The sequence below is a fragment of the Bombus vosnesenskii genome, unplaced genomic scaffold, assembly GCF_011952255.1.
Source record: "Bombus vosnesenskii isolate JDL3184/JDL3185 unplaced genomic scaffold, Bvos_JDL3184-5_v1.1 scf7180000013295, whole genome shotgun sequence".
NCBI classification, from domain to species: domain Eukaryota; kingdom Metazoa; phylum Arthropoda; class Insecta; order Hymenoptera; family Apidae; genus Bombus; species Bombus vosnesenskii.
Window position 1 is genome coordinate 8,652,635 of NW_022882946.1, and position 17,817 is coordinate 8,670,451.

General features: G+C 37.7%; 3 protein-coding genes across 5 annotated transcripts; 2 read left to right on the plus strand and 1 right to left on the minus strand.

The window, feature by feature from the left end:
* Positions 1-587: 587 nt before the first annotated feature.
* Positions 588-3,245, minus strand: LOC117233171 (major royal jelly protein 1-like). Of its 2 annotated transcripts, XM_033493208.1 has the most exons (4): positions 3,224-3,245; positions 2,223-2,747; positions 1,328-1,742; positions 588-1,253 (listed from the first exon to the last, which is right to left on the minus strand). In XM_033493208.1, the coding sequence occupies exons 2-4, from the start codon at positions 2,709-2,711 to the stop codon at positions 1,027-1,029; spliced, it is 1,131 nt and encodes a 376-aa protein (XP_033349099.1). In that variant the 5' UTR covers positions 2,712-2,747; positions 3,224-3,245; the 3' UTR covers positions 588-1,026. The 2 variants fall into 2 exon arrangements, with proteins under 2 accessions (XP_033349099.1, XP_033349098.1); XM_033493207.1 differs by lacking the exon at positions 3,224-3,245 and having other exon boundaries at positions 2,223-2,870.
* A 271-nt stretch (positions 3,246-3,516) lies between these two features.
* On the plus strand, positions 3,517-5,589 carry LOC117233175 (major royal jelly protein 5). Its single transcript, XM_033493214.1, has 3 exons — positions 3,517-4,113; positions 4,243-4,498; positions 4,947-5,589. The coding sequence occupies exons 1-3, from the start codon at positions 3,872-3,874 to the stop codon at positions 5,568-5,570; spliced, it is 1,122 nt and encodes a 373-aa protein (XP_033349105.1). The 5' UTR covers positions 3,517-3,871; the 3' UTR covers positions 5,571-5,589.
* A 6,249-nt stretch (positions 5,590-11,838) lies between these two features.
* LOC117233174 (protein yellow-like) lies at positions 11,839-17,817 on the plus strand. Of its 2 annotated transcripts, none has more exons than XM_033493213.1 (6): positions 11,839-12,024; positions 13,884-14,397; positions 14,516-14,618; positions 14,699-14,787; positions 15,479-15,771; positions 16,162-17,817. In XM_033493213.1, the coding sequence occupies exons 2-6, from the start codon at positions 13,900-13,902 to the stop codon at positions 16,424-16,426; spliced, it is 1,248 nt and encodes a 415-aa protein (XP_033349104.1). In that variant the 5' UTR covers positions 11,839-12,024; positions 13,884-13,899; the 3' UTR covers positions 16,427-17,817. The 2 variants fall into 2 exon arrangements, with proteins under 2 accessions (XP_033349104.1, XP_033349103.1); XM_033493212.1 differs by having other exon boundaries at positions 13,899-14,397.

The window sequence follows — 17,817 nt, forward strand, 5'->3', positions numbered from 1 at the left end:
ATATTTCCTAGCTTGAATAACTATTAATAATTTTTAAGAAATAAAACACATTTAATAAACGTTTTCAACCTGGTCAACATGTCGAGTAATTATGATAATGTGTGTTATACTCAATGAACGGTAAACGAATAATTAGATTTAATGAGATGCTATGTGTGTACATATAGTTGGAATTCATTATGTAACGCGCGCTAGAACGATCAACGCCTGTCATCGCATTAGATCGATATGAGAGACATGTTGGACTCACAAAATTAAGCTAGTCGTCGGAAAATAATAGCCGAAAATTAATAACTATATAACAATCGTGCGAAACATCGACACTAGAAACTAATTCAAGTGGAACAATTTTCCCTAATCACATTAATATTATCCATTAGAATGGAATTGACGTAACTATTCGGGACTGTATTAATATCTCGGTTAACGATTTAATTCCATACTGTTCTAACGTGTTTATCTACTTTCTTATATACCTTTCACATTTTGCGTGACATCGAGATGAATTTATAAAGAAATTTCAATCACGACATTGTCAAGCTTAATTTCAGTGCATTCATATATGCAAGGGAAATTACCAACGATACTTTTGTACGTGACAAAACGACGAAAAATACAATGATATGTTTACATAGGTATTACCGTTTCTTTGCAGTAAGATTCGCTTCGTTTCGTAAGGCCATTTAGAAAACGGCCTGCGAAGCTTTTTATTTGACACTGGTCGATATTTGTCCAGCTTCGATGTTCCTCGAAGATTAAGTCACTTTGTACAGGATGCTCGAAGGAAAGCGTTTTATGACTAGATTAACTTTCGACAGCATCGACAGTATATAGCCTTTCCTAAAATTTTCTATACCGTTTCTCTCCCAAAGCTTCGATCAAATTGATAATACTTTTTGAACAACGTCAAGATATAACTGTGTCTAATATTCCGCTACAACTCAAACGCTATCGCTAACGATATTAGTTAAGATAATATAACGCGCAACCGTGGTGTTTCAGGCGTGTTGCTTCCGGCTTTTAGTACTATTCGCCGACAGAACTCACTAGTGGATGGATAGCCACCGATGCTCCGGAACAGCTGACGGAATTCTCGATGTAATCTTGGAAGTTACTCTCGATCACCCACATTAGATCCTTATAACCAGGAATAACTCCCGTTGGTAGTCGACACTCTCCAGCTTGTTCGACTAAAAGGAAGTTGTCTTGGACGAAAGGAGTGTCGGTGTTCCACATGTAGATATTGGAATCACCTAAAAACACAATAAAAATACCATAAATAAGGTTTAGAAATGAAATCTAATTTAATTTAATTGAATTTCTTTACCCTTAATTCTGAAAAAGATGGCAGATCCATTGTCGGTGCCCAGAAGTACGATCTTGTTCTTCTTTCTGCCGATGTCTACTATGGATCCATTCGCGTTTCCTGTTCTCAGATTCACTGCTTTGACCGCGAACATTCTGCTGGAGCCTAGATACGTAAAATAGACGACCGATCCGCAGCTCTTCCTTCTAACGAGCGCCATGTATAGGACGTCGGGTTTGTCTGTGTTGGATGCCACTGCTGATGGAAGAACCACGCGATATCCGTTATCAGTCGTGACATTATAAACGATGATGGCACCGGTACCAGCGTCAGAAATGTACACATAGACTTGACCATCTTCTGCGTAGTCAATGACCATGTATTGGAGCTGCGAGGTATTGTCTACCAACGAGCTCAAGTCGATCACTTTTACAACCTGAAATCGATAATATTTCCTCTTTTTAGGATCATGGATTAACGATGATGCCATTTTCAAAGATTGTGGAAATCTTCCAACGATTCGATCCTTAATTGCTACCTTAAAGAGACGCTAACTGATGTTATAAACATCAATGTAATTTCGTTTATTAGGTAACGCATGGCTCGGTAGATGTCTCGGTAACTTTTAATTAAGTCGAGGCTTATAATCATATCAGGCACTTGTAGCTTCAGATTCCAATCTCCCTTTAATTAACCAGAATTTTACTTTCTACTATGTTTAACTGCCATTCTATTCATTCGGAACGATCCTATCGTCAACCACGATTTTACTTTCCAACAAGTGTATATTTAACTCTAAACTTCATGTCCATAATATCTCACAATAATCTGGAATTTTATCTCCAGACGACCTCAACAGACTAATTCTACTCTCGCACAATCTTTGACCTAGATCAACGATCAAACTACCACTTACCTTTCCGCTCTTGGCGTTGACTCCAACGACCTTCGGAGGACATCTACGTACAGGTTGCTCCAAAGTGTTGACGATTCCAACATCGAGAACCCACAAGATATCTTGTACATCCAGAACTATATCTACCGCACTCTGCAGTGCCTGGCAATTTCCTTCTTCCTGAATTGCCCAGCAGGGGAATGGGGCTACCTTTGGCTCGCAACTTTGCGATTTCATGGAAAGAACACCCAAAGTAAATGGTACTCCTGGTTTATAGCGTGGCAGAGCTAGGATCGCTTGGTCTTCGTATATTTGTGCTCTGGTAGCGATCACGTTTCTTGTGATGTAACGACCGCTTGTCTCGTAAATGTTCTTCGTACTTTGACATGGCCAATTTAAGCTAAGTCCTGAGAGGATCAAAGGTTTTGGCACCACTGGTTTACCGTTACTCGGCGGTACAATATTTGTTACGGTCGTTAGACAAAGGACGATGTAGATCAATCTTTTCATCCTATCGTTTCTCGTAGAAAATGATTTACGGGACTGTAAAAGGGAAGTGAAAAAAGAGAAAAGAATACGGGGAGTAAATATTAAAATTGTTCGAAACTCTGAGCAATTGTGTTCGGTAGAAATTTTATCCTGACTTTTCGTCATCGTTGTAGCTTCTTTTTATATGAGACCGACCAAAACACTTGCACACGAAAATCTCAAATATTTAGAATCAGACTGCGGATGTTTCTGTATTTATGAAAATTTTCAAAGGTGTAAAAATGTACGAACATAGAACGCGTAGGATGTACATAATACACAAAAAGTATAAAAAGTTATTTAAATTGCAGTGTATTTATTACAATATTTAATGAACGAAATATTTCCGATTAGGTTCCATTTGCTTAGTCGCGTTCAAGCAAAAATATAGATCTGCATAAATATTCGTAGCCTAATTATGACGCCGTAGAAACATGAAATGCTTAAATTCTTCAAATCGAAAATCAATTAATTGGATGAGATAAAGACTTACGCGATTTTACGATGTGAACAACACAAACTCTCGAATACGCGAATCTTATATCTGACATGCGGCTTATATACAAACTGTCCGTAGAACCCTATGCAGCAATTAATCATGTGCACTTTGTATATTTATAAAGTAGCGTGTTCTTCCGGTTGTCGCAATACTTCCGCCCGGAGCGAGACGGCACGAACTCTTGAGAGCAACAAGGAAGCGTATTCTCGAAGTTATTTACCAAACAGCGAGTAATGAACGAGGAAGCTTCGCTTGTAAGATGAACTTCCTTCCTTCGTATAAGAATTTTATAAATAAATTAATCATACTCCTGCATACACCAGTTTACACAAAATTACGTGACAAATATGTAATTCTGAAGTTGTTCAAGCTGTATTAAATAACACTGACACGATCATAGTGTTAGTTGATGAATATACCGATGACTAATTTGGTCAATCATCGTGACAATTAATTGTAAAACGATTATTAAGCATCCGATCATTTACGAATCTTCCGGGTTCGATATATAGGATAACAATGTTAAGGGATGTCAAAATGCAAAATATTTCTTCCTGTATTTCGCAACATGGCGAACACATTACCTCGTATATAACTGGCGTAATTTTAAAGACTCTTCAGTTTAGTCTCCATAAAGAATACTATGCACATCGCAAGACAATTTATTTCTGTGTTTACGACGACCGCCATTGTGGTCATTCTTGCGATAACGAACGGTGGAAACGCGACTTTACCCGAAACCATAAAATGGACCGGTGGAAACTTCGAGTGGCCTTGTCCCACCACCAAGAACATGTTCAAAAGTAGTGGAAAATACATTTCGAAAAACGTAATCGCGACCAGGGTCGCGTTGTATACCAACAACGCCATTGTGGCCCTTCCCAGGTACAAGTCAAAGAATTGTAATTTCGATCCTTCAGACTCAGGAAATTGCTCGATGAATCGGCTAGAGTCTTTGGTAAGACTATTGGTATTACGTCTAATTCATTTCGAACAAACCGGTTTGCGATGTAGGTACAAGGCTGGTATTCCTGTGACATTGGCTAAGATCTCTCAGGATGTCCAAAGCTGCGAAGCAACCCTGGTCCCCTATCCTTGTTGGTCTCTTCAGGAGGAAGGAACTTGCACGGCACTACAGAACGTGGTAGACATTTATCTGGATCCTCAGAACATTCTCTGGGTTCTCGATACTGGAGTGGTGAACACTTTGGACGAACCTATGCGAAGGTGTCCGCCAAAAATCCTCGCTGTCAACGTTGTCACAGGCAAGGTAAGCGTCGTTTGCTAATCTATAATGTCTCTGTGTAATCCTATTAATACTTTCGCCTAGCGTAAACAAAGTGGCTACTTTTACGCTTGTCAGTCCAATAGGAGCGAATGGATTATAATTATTATTATCTGTCTAGTTAAGTGTCGATTGCATTACGTTATCACGGAGAACAGATTTGCATTCTTTAAAATAGAAGTTTCAAGTTTATTATCGTATGGCATAAATTATCGACTAGCTCGAGCAATGCTACGTCAAATCTCATATCGTAGTATTTATTAACGAGGTTGACTACTATCCTTCTAACTGTTTCACACTTTTTTAACCACTTTCCACTCCATTCCCTGATATTTGACAATATTCAGCTATCTTTCAAATCGTCTCCAAAAACTGGGAAATGTCGTTAAATCCTATAGTTACCTCGTTATTTCTTCCATCGTTTTTCTGGCAGTTAGTGAAGACCGTAGACCTGACTGGATTGACGAGTTCGGCGTCCCGATTGCAATACCTGGTGTCCGATTACAGTCAGGACGGCAGAGTGTTCGTCTATGCGTCAGACGCTGCGTCAAGAGCCATCCTCGTCTACGATGTCACTCTAGGTCGAGGCTACCGCGTCGTTTTGCCCCAAGCCGTCGCCATGGGTACAACCCGAAGAGACGTTTTGTATCTTGCGCTTCTCCGACGTTCAGACGGGAGCACATGTTTGATCTTCACTTATTTAAGCAGTAGCCGTTTGTTCTCCATCAGAACGGAACATCTACGCAGTGGTTCTGCGAATGGCAAGATCCACGATCTTGGTATGAAACCGAAGAAGATGATCTTCTTGGGTACGGACAATGGCAGCGCCCTTTTCTTCCGGTACGAAGGCGAACCGGATGTTTACCGATGGGACGCGGTCAATCCATTTGTTTCACGATGTTTCGACAAGGTGTACACCAGTGCCGAATGTTCCCTTGTTACTCATGTGGTTGCGGATTACGCGAGAGGGAGGATGCGAGTGCTTGAATCGAATTTTCCTGATTATATGCAAGGCTCGGTTGGATGCGGTGCCACACAGGCGTTGAATGTTATGTGACGTTGAGAATCGTAGGGTAGGTTTAGCATTAAATAAATTAAATTCTAATGAAATATATTATTTTTCTATTTATCGTATCTTTTATTCTTAGCCTTGCCTCGTCTTGAAATATTTAACGTTCAATAGTTCTGCAAAGATCGACTGAAATGTTCGTAGATTTTCGATGATCCTACATTTTTATGAAAAGGAAAGAGAAACAAAGGAATTAAAAATATTTATGCATACGGTTCGACTGTCGATTCAAATCGATACCGTAAAACTACACCAGCAGTCATTTCTGCGGCCGTTTGCGTCAAACAGGGCTATAAATCAAGATGCAAATCATTTCGTGAGGCTGACTATGTATCCCGTAGCTGTAATGCAACGGTACCAAGGAACTTCGTCGGAAAAAACGGAACCTTTCTCTCTTACAATCACTCCTTCGTTGCTGCGACCATGATTAGTCGGCGTTAGTCGGCAACAAGAAACGTTTCCTCTAAATCGAACGGGCAATAATTCACTGGAACGTTGAAAAGATAAAATAGAACGCGTATCCAACTTAATATTTTTTCCAGCTGTCACATTTGGCCAACAGTTGTGGTTATCAGGTCACGCAACTGCGCTAAGATTTGCACAGTTACATTTATAGGTAAATGAGACCATTGTATAATAACAGTTGGTCGCGAAATGTTTTTAAATTATGATATTTCAAAATATTATGCACATACGTATTGGGTTGTCTCAAAAGTTTTTTACGTTTTAAAAGGAAATAATAGACGCACGATATGTTTTATATTATTTTATTGAACTATGTATATAAAATGATAGATACGATAAATAATATAAAACAAAAAATGTCTTGCATCTATTGTTTCTTTGTAAAATGAAAGAAACTTTTGAGGCAACCTAACACTTACGACTATCTTTAAATTCCCTTACAATCAATACGATTGCATAAATGTTTTAATAAAAAGAATTGGAAAGCGCGTGTCACAACGTGTTATCACGTTTCTGCAAAGAACGAAACTCTTTCTTCAAAGCAGAAACGCGGCTTTCCATGAAAATCGATATACGGTATTGAATTTGTTTCCTGCATTGCAACTACCCGAGTGAAAGCTCGTTCCATATATTGTTACGCATAAAATAATCCATATCTCTTTATGCCTTTCGTATTAATTACCATTTACAACAGCTAATACGCATAAATCCAATAAAACCAGCCTAGAAAGTATCTTTTCAGCGTTGAATTTATTCGTTGAAGCGTTGAATATCTCGGCCTTGTATCGTTTCTACAAATTTTACTATTTGGCATTTTAATTATTTTTCTATTTCTAGGTTTCCAAAGCTTTCAGTTCTAATCATTGTCGACACAATAAATTAAATAAAAATTCAACGATATCGTTTATGCTAATTGGGTGGTATAGCGTGCACGATTACCATCAGAATTTCTTATTATGACACCCGTAGAGGTCTGCTGGGATCACGACTTCGTTTAATTAGCCTCTTGCGACGTGTATGAGCGTGCACGCTGTCGAAACGTGTTCCAACCATGGTTGAGAAAAAAATGATAGTTACTGGAGCTACTACTCTACGAAGACACGTAATTGTAGTTCACTTGACGAAGTGATTTGCTACTCACCATGCTACGTAATTTTCATGCGGATTTTTCTATGAATTTCCACGTCAACAATTATTAAGCGTATTTATTTACAGATTATACAATTTTATAATGCAGTAAATTATTGCGTTGACAACTATGTGATTGAGGATTTTGTCATTATCACCTAATCACTTAGTTACCAGCTCAATAGATAGTAACATAAATGAAATAAGTATTTTGAAATAACAAATGAATACTACGAGATACTTAAGTTTCTTCAAACGACATCAAAAATTCCTAGAAACGTAATTTGATGATTGAAACTATCAATTAATACTGATTGCTGGAAAGTTAAGTGGAAATCGCGAATAAATATTACAAATTCCTTTCACGTAGGTAACAGCGTTCGAGTTCTTCTAAATTTGGTATCTTTGATTCGTTCCTCAATAGGATAGCTTGTTGTGGTTGCTAGAAATCAAAAAATAGAAAAAAGTTAGAATCGTGTGGTGTTCCACTTTCATCGTTTCTTCGGAACAGGTCCAGCGCAATTTAAACCTGTCGTTCACCGTGTCTTGTCCAATACGTCGCGTGTCAATAGCAATCTGTATTTTACATTTAAGTAATTCTATCGTACGTTTGGTTTCAGATTTACTAAAATTTCAAGTTCCCACATCTCAATTTAAAACTTTAACGTTCTAAATTTAAAAGCTTAAAAGTTGAAACATTTGTTAAAGAGTTAAAGAGTTTAGAAATTCAAAAATTGAAAAATCCAAGTCTAGAAATTCAATAATTTGAAAACTTAAGTTTAAATATAAATTTAAGTACAAATACCTTCGAAAATAAGGAACAAAAGATTGCGTGCAAGATCGCGATCGAGTTTCAATTTTTGACCATACGATTATCCGAGCGTGCAATGTAACCATTTTGTACCACCGATCGAATCGTTTCGAACCGACCGCATTAAGGGTGATATTTTGAAATCTTGATCGTGACAGATTGACACGCGCTTACTAAACGGACGATCATGTTTTTGTAAATTGAAACTTCAACACAGATCAGAAGGTGTATGTATAATAATATGGAACAATTTTTCAAGCGATAGTCAAGAAGCGTGAAATTTTTCGCAACAAATCGACCGTAACATTTTTTCCCTCTGTTCTTTTCTTTCTTATCTGCTGAATGTCGGCGTTAATTAGATTTGATAGAATCCAACGATTACGTGGCAATTACTCAAACCTCGTTACTCGAATTATACGATGATTAGCACTGTGTGATGATATAACGAATTAACAGAGTATCAGTCTACTCGTACTAATCTGATGAATGATCGAGTTTTTATTTCCCTCTCTGCGCTTTTTGCAACGTCCCAAACTTTAAATTCCTTACAAATTTTGCCAAGAATTATCGATATTAAAAAAAATATGTATCTATCTGCGATCTAATTTTTCTAGCAACAGAAGTTCTTTTACGTAAAAAATAAACGACGAAAGTCTAAAACGGATAATTCAAATTATATATTTATTTTATTTATTGTTATTATTTTTTACCGTTAGCTCCTTTCCATTCTCTTAATTTGCAAAACCTTACAAACACCGTCTTCAAAAAGAGACTTCGTTCTACGCATGAGAAATCTGTCGGAGAATAAAAAAATTCCTTTATGGGAAAAAATTTTCTTCCAAAAATTCACCGACGCAAGTAACTGAGGCGTGGCACGACTCAATAAATAAGCGAAATTAAATCAGTGGAATTCAGCAAAAGATCTCGTAACTCAGAATGTGTGAGACAATGGTGTACATGGTCGAGCAACCGCATTCGAACTTTCCAAGACGGACACGTATGCGTGCATGCGACGCTGTTCCGTATTGCAGAAGAATGAATTCGGTATGGAAACACACTGAGAGCCGGGTTCATTGAATCGCTTGACGCAAGTTCTACAAAACAACCTTGCAGCACCCGTACTTTTGCGCGGGCAGACCGTTGTGTCTTTGTGAATAATCTGAACGTGAAACGACTTATGCAACGAAAGTGTCCGAGTAGCGAGACGTTGTCCAGATTTCTCGCGGCAGATAATTGTTTTCCTCGCCAGTTTCCTGGTGATAAGGTGAGAATTATCGGTTTCGAGCGGTTTTAGTCGACGGTGCCTTGGATTCTTGAAGAATCATAAAACGAAACAACAATTCAAAATTTGATAATAATAGATTGGACTATTTGTTTCGCCAATGATCCATTATTCGGAGGAAAATTTTAGGTATCGTGGTTGTCTAGAATAATTAGACAACCACGTTGGAATTGGTCGCTAGTCTAAAGAAAAGAGACGAATGATTTCGCAAAAACGACGCGTACCTGACCTTTAATAGTCACAAATCATTTATCTACTGTCACTTTCGCGGCTTCACTCGACTGTAACATTACAGTAGCACATTGTTCATAGATTCTACATATTCTTTACGAACAAGAAAAGTCGTTGACAACGATACGCTACGAAGCTACTGGTCGTAACAAACTGGCACACAGTATCAATCGCACGATCGTAACTGGACTGCGGCTATTTGTGCGAAAAGTACAAGTAGCATTCTGCGAATCTTGAAAATTGCGTCTGACAGTCTGATCGTAAAAATCTCCAAATAACTCAAAATTAACCCCGATAATATTTTGCAGGATTCAAGCTTACAGAACCTTGGTGGATTTAAAACTCAGCTCGTTACATTTGAAAGTATGAAATCCGATACGTGATGGATAATAGACGTTCTAGAAAAATGAAACGCTCTCCTGGGGAACATAATGCCAAGCACGATTCTGAATCACGCGAAGTGACAAATGATCGTCGTTGGTAATCGTTTATCGAACATCCGCCCTGTTTCGCATGATCAATCACGATGGAAGGGAAACAGTAAGATTTCGTTGCTTCCGTTTTTCCGTGGGAGTTCTTGCGACCCTATGCACTCAGCTATTCCCATGATATTTCAAGTCGAACATCTTGCGTAACCCTAAAATGCTTCATTCTTCGCGGCTATAGATCAGCGACGCGGGCAATTCTTGCGCAATATTTACCTTGGTACCCCGTAATTTCTTTTAGTCTTGATTGGAATCGACTGACGAGGGCCGCCTTATCGCATCCGTTTTATTGGAATTGTTCTTAAGAAATTGGCACGCGAATCTTGTTCAACGTTACTTCAATCGACGGATACTTTGTGATAAATCTGAGTTTTACGAGGTCTTTTGAATTCATTTATAGCGGCTGTCTAATCCTCTTTCGTCTTTTTTCTCTATTCTCGCGAATAGAATAAAATAAAAGAAATATATACAGGTAAAATGAACGTAAAATTTGCAAAGCATGTCGATAAATCCTATTCGCGTGATTAAACGAAGATTTATATTTTCAGGCAAGAATTATTCTCGAGACAAAGCAAACTGTTCTATCGTATTTGATACCGTGAAACGGTTTGTTCCAATCGATCGAATTCATCTTACACGATTTGTCGTTAAAGTACACGTTGGGCTATAGCTAAAGAGCGAACGAAACGATGAATGCCGTGATTAAAATCAAGTATGGTATCTCCGATACATAGTCGCACCGGTGCGCCAAGAAAATGGCAATTGAACGAGCTACATTAGTGGTAAATGTTATGTGGAAGGCCTTGATACGTAACCCCGATCGAAAGTCCCCGGAACTATAGACCGCGCCCACTCTTCTTGATACACCTACGTTTTTGGCTGGCTCGTTCGAAAAAAATGTAGCAATCTGACCCTGGAGAGATGTGAAGTACAGAAATTACTTTCGTAATAGACGATAGAACGGACACGTGTCCAATATGGTTAACTGTTAACTAAATTTATTAGAGCTATTTGTTAGAACGAGTAGATAATACAAGTGGACAAATGGAATCCGAAGCGTTTGAAACGAAATACTTGTAATTTTCTCGTTTGTATTGTACAGTTGGGACACTGCGTTCCATGTGAGCGTTTTACGTAGCTGGTCACCATGAATGTTGAATGTTAGTCCTTGTAGTATTGTCCGTAAATCGCTTTCTCCATTATAGCGATTCCTATCGGATACACTCTGATTCAAAGTCCTGAACGCTCAAATAGTAACCTTTGCTCGCGTGACATATGATTCCCTCAAGTTTGCCGTATCATTGAACGATGTCATTGAATCGTTAATACCATAGAATCGAAAGTTCGTGAGATTTTAGAATTTTATAAACGTAATCTTTTAGTTACAGCGTATAAGAAATGAAAATTATCCAACCAGAACTTTGAACCACAGTTAGTGCAATTTCTTATCTGCGAATCTTTACTTTTATCGAAGAAGTTTGCGAACTTAAATATTCCAGAATTATTTCTAATCTTTCGAAAGTTTCGAACCGTAACCCCGTTTGACCCATCCTTATCTTAATTCAAAATTCCACTTTCAATAATCTAATCTACCAGAATTTAAGTTTACTTGAATTCTACCGGGCACTAGCGTGACTAATTTACAGAGAAAATTCGAAAGTAGCTTTTAAAGATCAGTGGCAAGATCAATGGTAACCTTTGTCGAAAACACACCCACCTTGATCTATCGAACACATTTCACAAAAGTGTATCCCTGAATGTCACGAAGGATCATTCGCCTCACTGATATACCGTATGTATACTTATACAATGTGTCGATTTTCTGTGGTTAGCTTGCCTCCTGTCACTCGGACCGCTAGGATCCTAGTCGATGCAAGAAAATTAGACCAGTCGGTGTTCAGACAGCGGGACTTGGTACACGCTCGTTCAACGGATTTGCAGCTAGTTCGAGCTGGGTGCACGACCTCGCTGGATGAGTCTGTTCTTTCAATTCCTTTGGATTTTCTTATTTCAAGTTTGACGATTTTTAGGCTGAACAAGGTTGGTTTTTCATGTAATTTTTATTGATTTTTTTTCGATCTTTGGCAATGACAGTGACGAACAGTGGCTCACGAATGGCTTGCTCGAACACTTAGAAAATTCTTATAGATATATTACGTGCGTAATACAAAAAGTTTTGAAATTTTAATAATATTTCAAGTGTCGTGGATTATTATATAATAGAAAGATCGTTATAGGTAAAAAGCATTGAAACAGAATACTGTAATATAGCTGATAGTAGTTTTTCAATGTAGCTCGACGATACCCGAGGATGTTCTTGCTCGATCGCGAAACATCTTCGTTGATCGATGAAAATTGCTACGGAGAACGATTACGATACGTTAGAGCGTAAATTTGTAACTTTCCGGGAAATATTTGAAATATTCGAGTTGTGTAACGTTTGAAGATCGAACGCAACGTTTAATGACATCCGAGACCCGTTGCACTTGAACCGTGTAAAAAATTGTCAGAGCGGAGAATTAAGACCGTGACTTTGTTGGAATTCAATAATCGATAACTTTCGGTCGCGTCAAATCACCGGTTTATGCTCCGTTAGTTCGGAAAATTGTAACATTTTCGTTCTTCTCGTTTGTAACATCGTTCAAATCGAATATCAAGATGAATAAACAAAAACATCATTTTTATAATTAATAATTATCGAAACAGCGTAGATAGTGAAAATTCGTATTTTTAAAGTTGACATTTCATGTAAATAATGCATAATTTTATAAATTATCGATAAAACTGAATGTACGAAGTCATATTATATTCGATTGGTATTGTTAGCAATATCTTTCAGCTTTCTAATATTTACATTTTACAATTTTTAACATTTTATTTAACATCTGATTTTCTGAAATGGAAAACACCGTTACGTATGAGAAACGTTTGCCTACGCTTATAAAATTTATCATCGCATTACGCAAAACTACGTCTAGCGAGTTTGCATAACTATTGACTAGTATGTAATTTATGCTTGAGTATCGAAATCGGATATCCGATGAGTTCAAGATCAAGTTCGATGACTAAGTGGGAAAATTCTTCTCAAAGTAATATCACGTGTTACTTTATCCAATTATGATGCATAGAAAAATTTCCAATTTTCATAATTTTCGTCGAATTCTTTATGGAAACTTTTATGAAGATAATTGCTCGATTGATGCGATCTTTAATTTAAGACGACAATAATCAATACGAATGTTGAGTGAGACACTCGCGTGATAATATTCAATAGGTGCGTGATACGTGTTCTTGCTAACGCATGTCCGATCAACATCATTGTGTCGCGTGCATTGTGACCGTTGGTTGTTATAAAATACGCGGAAAATTAGTCGGCGAGCTTACTCGTGCTCTTTTCGGTACACGATACAAAGTTTAATCGATCAGTTCTTATTTGAATGTCTATCGGTCTTTGGAATCGAAAATTTGTACGTTCGTGTCTTTCACACCATCAGAATTTCTCAGCTCCAAGGATGCATAAAGGTGTAATAAAAATGTTTTTACGACATCAATTGCAACACAACTAATAACCAGTTGCACTGAGATATTATGTATCGGTCATCTTTACATACGTATTAGAGTTACGTCCTTATTTCGTTTAAGTGGCAATATAAATCGTTTTATACAGTTAAATCGTCTGCCATAAAAAGTACTCGAGGCAAAGACTCGTTAAAGCGATGTAAAGCTGCATCGTTTCGTTTCAAGAGCTACCATTCAAATGCTAAGAAACCTTGGTTTTCGATATTTAAGCCATTTTGTGTACCTTCTACACTTTCCACTGAATTATTCTTATGCAGAATCTACTGTTCTCGCTGATAAATCGCCACAAACAACATAAATTACGTAGTCTTCGTTCTAAGTCACTTCTGTTGTAGAATGCAGCTACTGATCCTCTTAGCAGGACTCGCCTGCGCCTCAACGACCGCAGAAGTCCTCGAAACTATAGCTCAATGGCCGTTGCTAGACTTTGCACTTCCGTACGACCAAGAATTTCTCAATCAGTATCGTCCAGAGAATGTAGTACCTACTGGAATAGAGATTGCGTGGGACAAAATCTTTATAAGCGTCCCAAGATTACGAGCAGGCGTCCCGGCGACCTTGAATTACATCCCGAGGAATCTTCCGCTAGAAAGTAGCCCGCAACTCCAAGCTTACCCCTCTTGGGACTGGCACAGCGCTGGGAAAGGCGATCTGAACTGCTCCAAGCTGATCTCCGTGTACAGGACCAGGCTAGACAGATGTAATCGACTATGGACCATAGATAGCGGCGTAATAACGTCAATTGATGACTTCAGACCGGTTTGTCCTCCGAAAATAATGGTGTTCGATGTGAAAACCAATCAGCTGGTGCGACAGTTCACGTTTCCACGAGAGGTGAGTCTTGAACGTATCTTTCGAACAGTTGATTGATAAGGAAATCAGGTTGACTGATAGCGAATTTATGAGATGGTTTAAGTTAGATTCTTTTAAAAAGTCAACTTTCCCTCTTCAGGTTTTAAGACCAAACACGTTGATGACGAATCTCATTATCGATGATACCGCGGCAACTACCTGCGACGACGTGTTCCTTTATATATCTGACACTGCAGGACCTGGTAAATAAAAATCTCTAATTATTTATTTCATTTTACTTTTATTTAGATGCTATAGTGTTACTGTTGCTCTTTGTCTCAAGGTCTATTGGTATTCGATGGTGCCACGGACAGGAGCTGGCGTGTGGTGCACGCAACCATGTATCCACATCCAGAATTCTCGACTTACAGGGTAAGAAGACTATAGATTCCTTCGAAACATTCTTTTCTTCCTCTCTGAAGTATGGCCAACAGCGTATGGGCAACAGCAATATGGCCAACATGGATCATTAAATATATCGTAGTACTAATTAAGTGTATTACGAACGAACGCGTTACGCACATTCAACTCGTAACCAACACAAGATTGTACGCGTGGCGAATAAATCGAGTTGTAAAATTCTTCCGCGGTGAGTTCCTACGGTTATGCGGCTTCTGATCGCGATGAATAGTTACGCAGCCAGAGCCGAGTCGAACTTCGTAATGCTCGCCACGATTTTACTTTCCTGCGTCGAGTGTTTTACTATCTAAGAAATGGCAAGAAATTTCACGCTGAGGTGATTGCTTTGTTCGTTCTGGAAATTTATAGGAAGTGAACAGCCAATAACGATATCCTATAGATAAAACAAAAAGAAAAAAAAAAAGATAATATGATAATCCCGAAAAAATTGAACAAAATCTCCAATTCATTTTCAAGAATAAATCACTTTGACCTCTTCAGGATTAGATCTTTTTCGTAGTATCGGAGAAACTTTTGATAATGAAAATCCTTTTTTTCTTCAACTTTTGTAAAAACACATTGTATCGATATCTAAGACCACAGTTTTCTTTTATATCGTACAGATACTATTTAAATCGTAAACGGATAAACGTATTTTATACAGATTGGCAGCGATACGTTCGAATTGCTGGACGGTGTCGTTGGACTCGCATTTTCTGCCAGACTTGGAACGGTTTACTATCAACCTCTAGCGACCGATCGTCTGTTCAGCGTGCCAACCACTGCACTTCAGGCGGGTCCACCAGCATTTGGTGAACAGCTACCGGTGACCTTGGTGGGTAAAAAGTCTAGTCAAGGACTTGCTCTGGCCGTTGATCCACGAGACGACACGATCCTTTTCTCTCCGCTTACCGAAACAGCCATTGCCGCCTGGCAACCACAAACTAACCAACAGAGGTACATGTTATTATCATTCTACAAAGACAACCTTGTGTTATATTTAAATGAAGATTGTAAGAATGACGATACATATTTGTTCTTCGTAACCTCGTTTGCTTTACAAATAATTATCAAACTAAAAAATTCTCCGATATTTAAACGATTTCTTAACAAGTTATTTTTTTTGTAGTCTATTTATATAGCTTTTTATCGATTCGAATCAAGTTGAAAAACATACATATTTAGAGTTTCATGCGAATTTTTAAACGGTAGAAGATCCTCCTGGAGGAAGCCTGTACCATGTATTTTTATCTTCCGACTAGATCTCAAACGTCAGAGAATTTTTTAAAAGATTCCACTCTTTGCCATGATCTATCTTTTTATTCGTATCGATCGAATTTTCCTCAGGATCTTAGCTTACAGTCCGGAGAAGCTGCAGTTCGTCGCTGAAATTCGATGGACGGAGCGCGATAGTGGCAACTTTTGGTTAATGACTAGCAGGTTCCAGAAGTTCTTCAGGCGAGAGGTGAATGCACGCGATATCAACATTCGAATAATGAGGCTAATGCCCATACAGCGTCCGCTGAAACATCCGATCCTCGATTCTTTTACTCGGACCTACTTACTTTCCGACTTTCCGTCGCATTTCTACAACAACACCATAGGATTCTGAAAGGAAGAACAAGTGTCGAAGAATCGATTGCGTCTTCGACGTACCTACGTACGTGTAATAGGAAAATTTCTTAAACTTCCCTAATATTAGACCTAGAATAATCTAGATGTATATGGGTAATCCCATTACCTTCGAACAAGAGAAATCGAAGAAGCTTCATAAATTTCTTTTAGCAAGGAATCTCGTTAGAAAAGAGGGAAAAATGTTTATCGTTGACATCTTAGCAACTGTAGAGTAGAACGGCAATTTTGTAAATCATATACTATAAACATGGATAAATATTTATGTTTTATGGATAAACATTTGTAAAACAGAGAGTAATGAATGTTATTGTCAAGCAATTTCAGCGTAGGTGTCCATTGAAGAGTATCAGAAACGTATCAGTAATTTGTAAAACCGAGTATTATGTTATATATAGAAACAGAAGTATTTTATACCGTTATTTATTCATTAAAAGCTAACGCTGTTTAATCCTACGATCATTCGGACGATTATTTACACAGTGAATCACATCATGTTCTAATACAGCAGATAAAATTCCAGGAGAAGTATTTTGTTTAAGGCGTAGAATGTTTTCTTATCTCATACAGCTCCTTTTACATCCCATATATCCAAATGTCACTTTTTCAAAATGCTTGTGAAATATCAAGGTTTCTATATAGGCTGTAAATTATTAAAAAGTCCGTGAATATAAAATTCTGTATAAATTATTAAAAATCGATAAATTATTTCGAACTTGATAAACTCAGTGCAAATGTATGTTTAAGTTATAATTAATAAGAAAAGGAGTTATAACAAATAAGAGAAAGAAAATTTTAGAAACAGGCAACGTTCAAAAAAAGATGTCCCGACTGAATGGGATCTTTAGAAATTAAGAAACAATCGATCGAACTACGCAACTCGCGTACAAACTCGAAATACAAACTCGCAATGATTATGTTTATCTATTAAATAAAATTCTGCATGCGTAAACGTAATTACACAATTGATATTGTCGCAATCGTCATTTATATCGTTCGGGTCTTTCACAAAAAGCGAAAATTCCTGCTGTTTATGTATACAACGTCACAGATAAAATTTCTATTAAACAACTATGGAGATAGAGCTGCACATACTTATTACGTAATCCATGAATTATCTATGTATAACCGAAGAGATATGAATTTATTGCAACGTCCGTCACACATCGATTTTAAACGAGAACAGAAAAATGTCGAAATCCATTACTGGGTTATTGACAGTTCATTGACATTAAGAAAATGTAATAGATTTGTTATCTCGTAATTGAACAAGGGAACAAGGAAAATATTAGTACAAATATGCCAATAACATATTCGTATTATGTACATGTTGTTAAGTTCATTCTGTTGATATTAAAATACATGACAACA

Excerpts from the sequence above, each read along its gene's own strand:
- LOC117233175 (XM_033493214.1), top strand. The coding sequence starts at position 3,872 with ATGCACATCGCAAGACAATTTATTTCTGTGTTTACGACGACCGCCATT. Across the intron at positions 4,114-4,242 it reads GCCATTGTGGCCCTTCCCAG|GTACAAGGCTGGTATTCCTG; the intron begins GTACAAGTCAAA and ends TTTGCGATGTAG. Across the intron at positions 4,499-4,946 it reads TCAACGTTGTCACAGGCAAG|TTAGTGAAGACCGTAGACCT; the intron begins GTAAGCGTCGTT and ends TTTTTCTGGCAG.
- LOC117233174 (XM_033493213.1), top strand. The coding sequence starts at position 13,900 with ATGCAGCTACTGATCCTCTTAGCAGGACTCGCCTGCGCCTCAACGACC. Across the intron at positions 14,398-14,515 it reads AGTTCACGTTTCCACGAGAG|GTTTTAAGACCAAACACGTT; the intron begins GTGAGTCTTGAA and ends TTCCCTCTTCAG. Across the intron at positions 14,788-15,478 it reads CAGAATTCTCGACTTACAGG|ATTGGCAGCGATACGTTCGA; the intron begins GTAAGAAGACTA and ends TATTTTATACAG.
- LOC117233171 (XM_033493207.1), bottom strand. The coding sequence starts at position 2,855 with ATGACGAAAAGTCAGGATAAAATTTCTACCGAACACAATTGCTCAGAG. Across the intron at positions 1,743-2,222 it reads TCAACGCCAAGAGCGGAAAG|GTTGTAAAAGTGATCGACTT; the intron begins GTAAGTGGTAGT and ends TATCGATTTCAG. Across the intron at positions 1,254-1,327 it reads CATCTTTTTCAGAATTAAGG|GTGATTCCAATATCTACATG; the intron begins GTAAAGAAATTC and ends TTGTGTTTTTAG.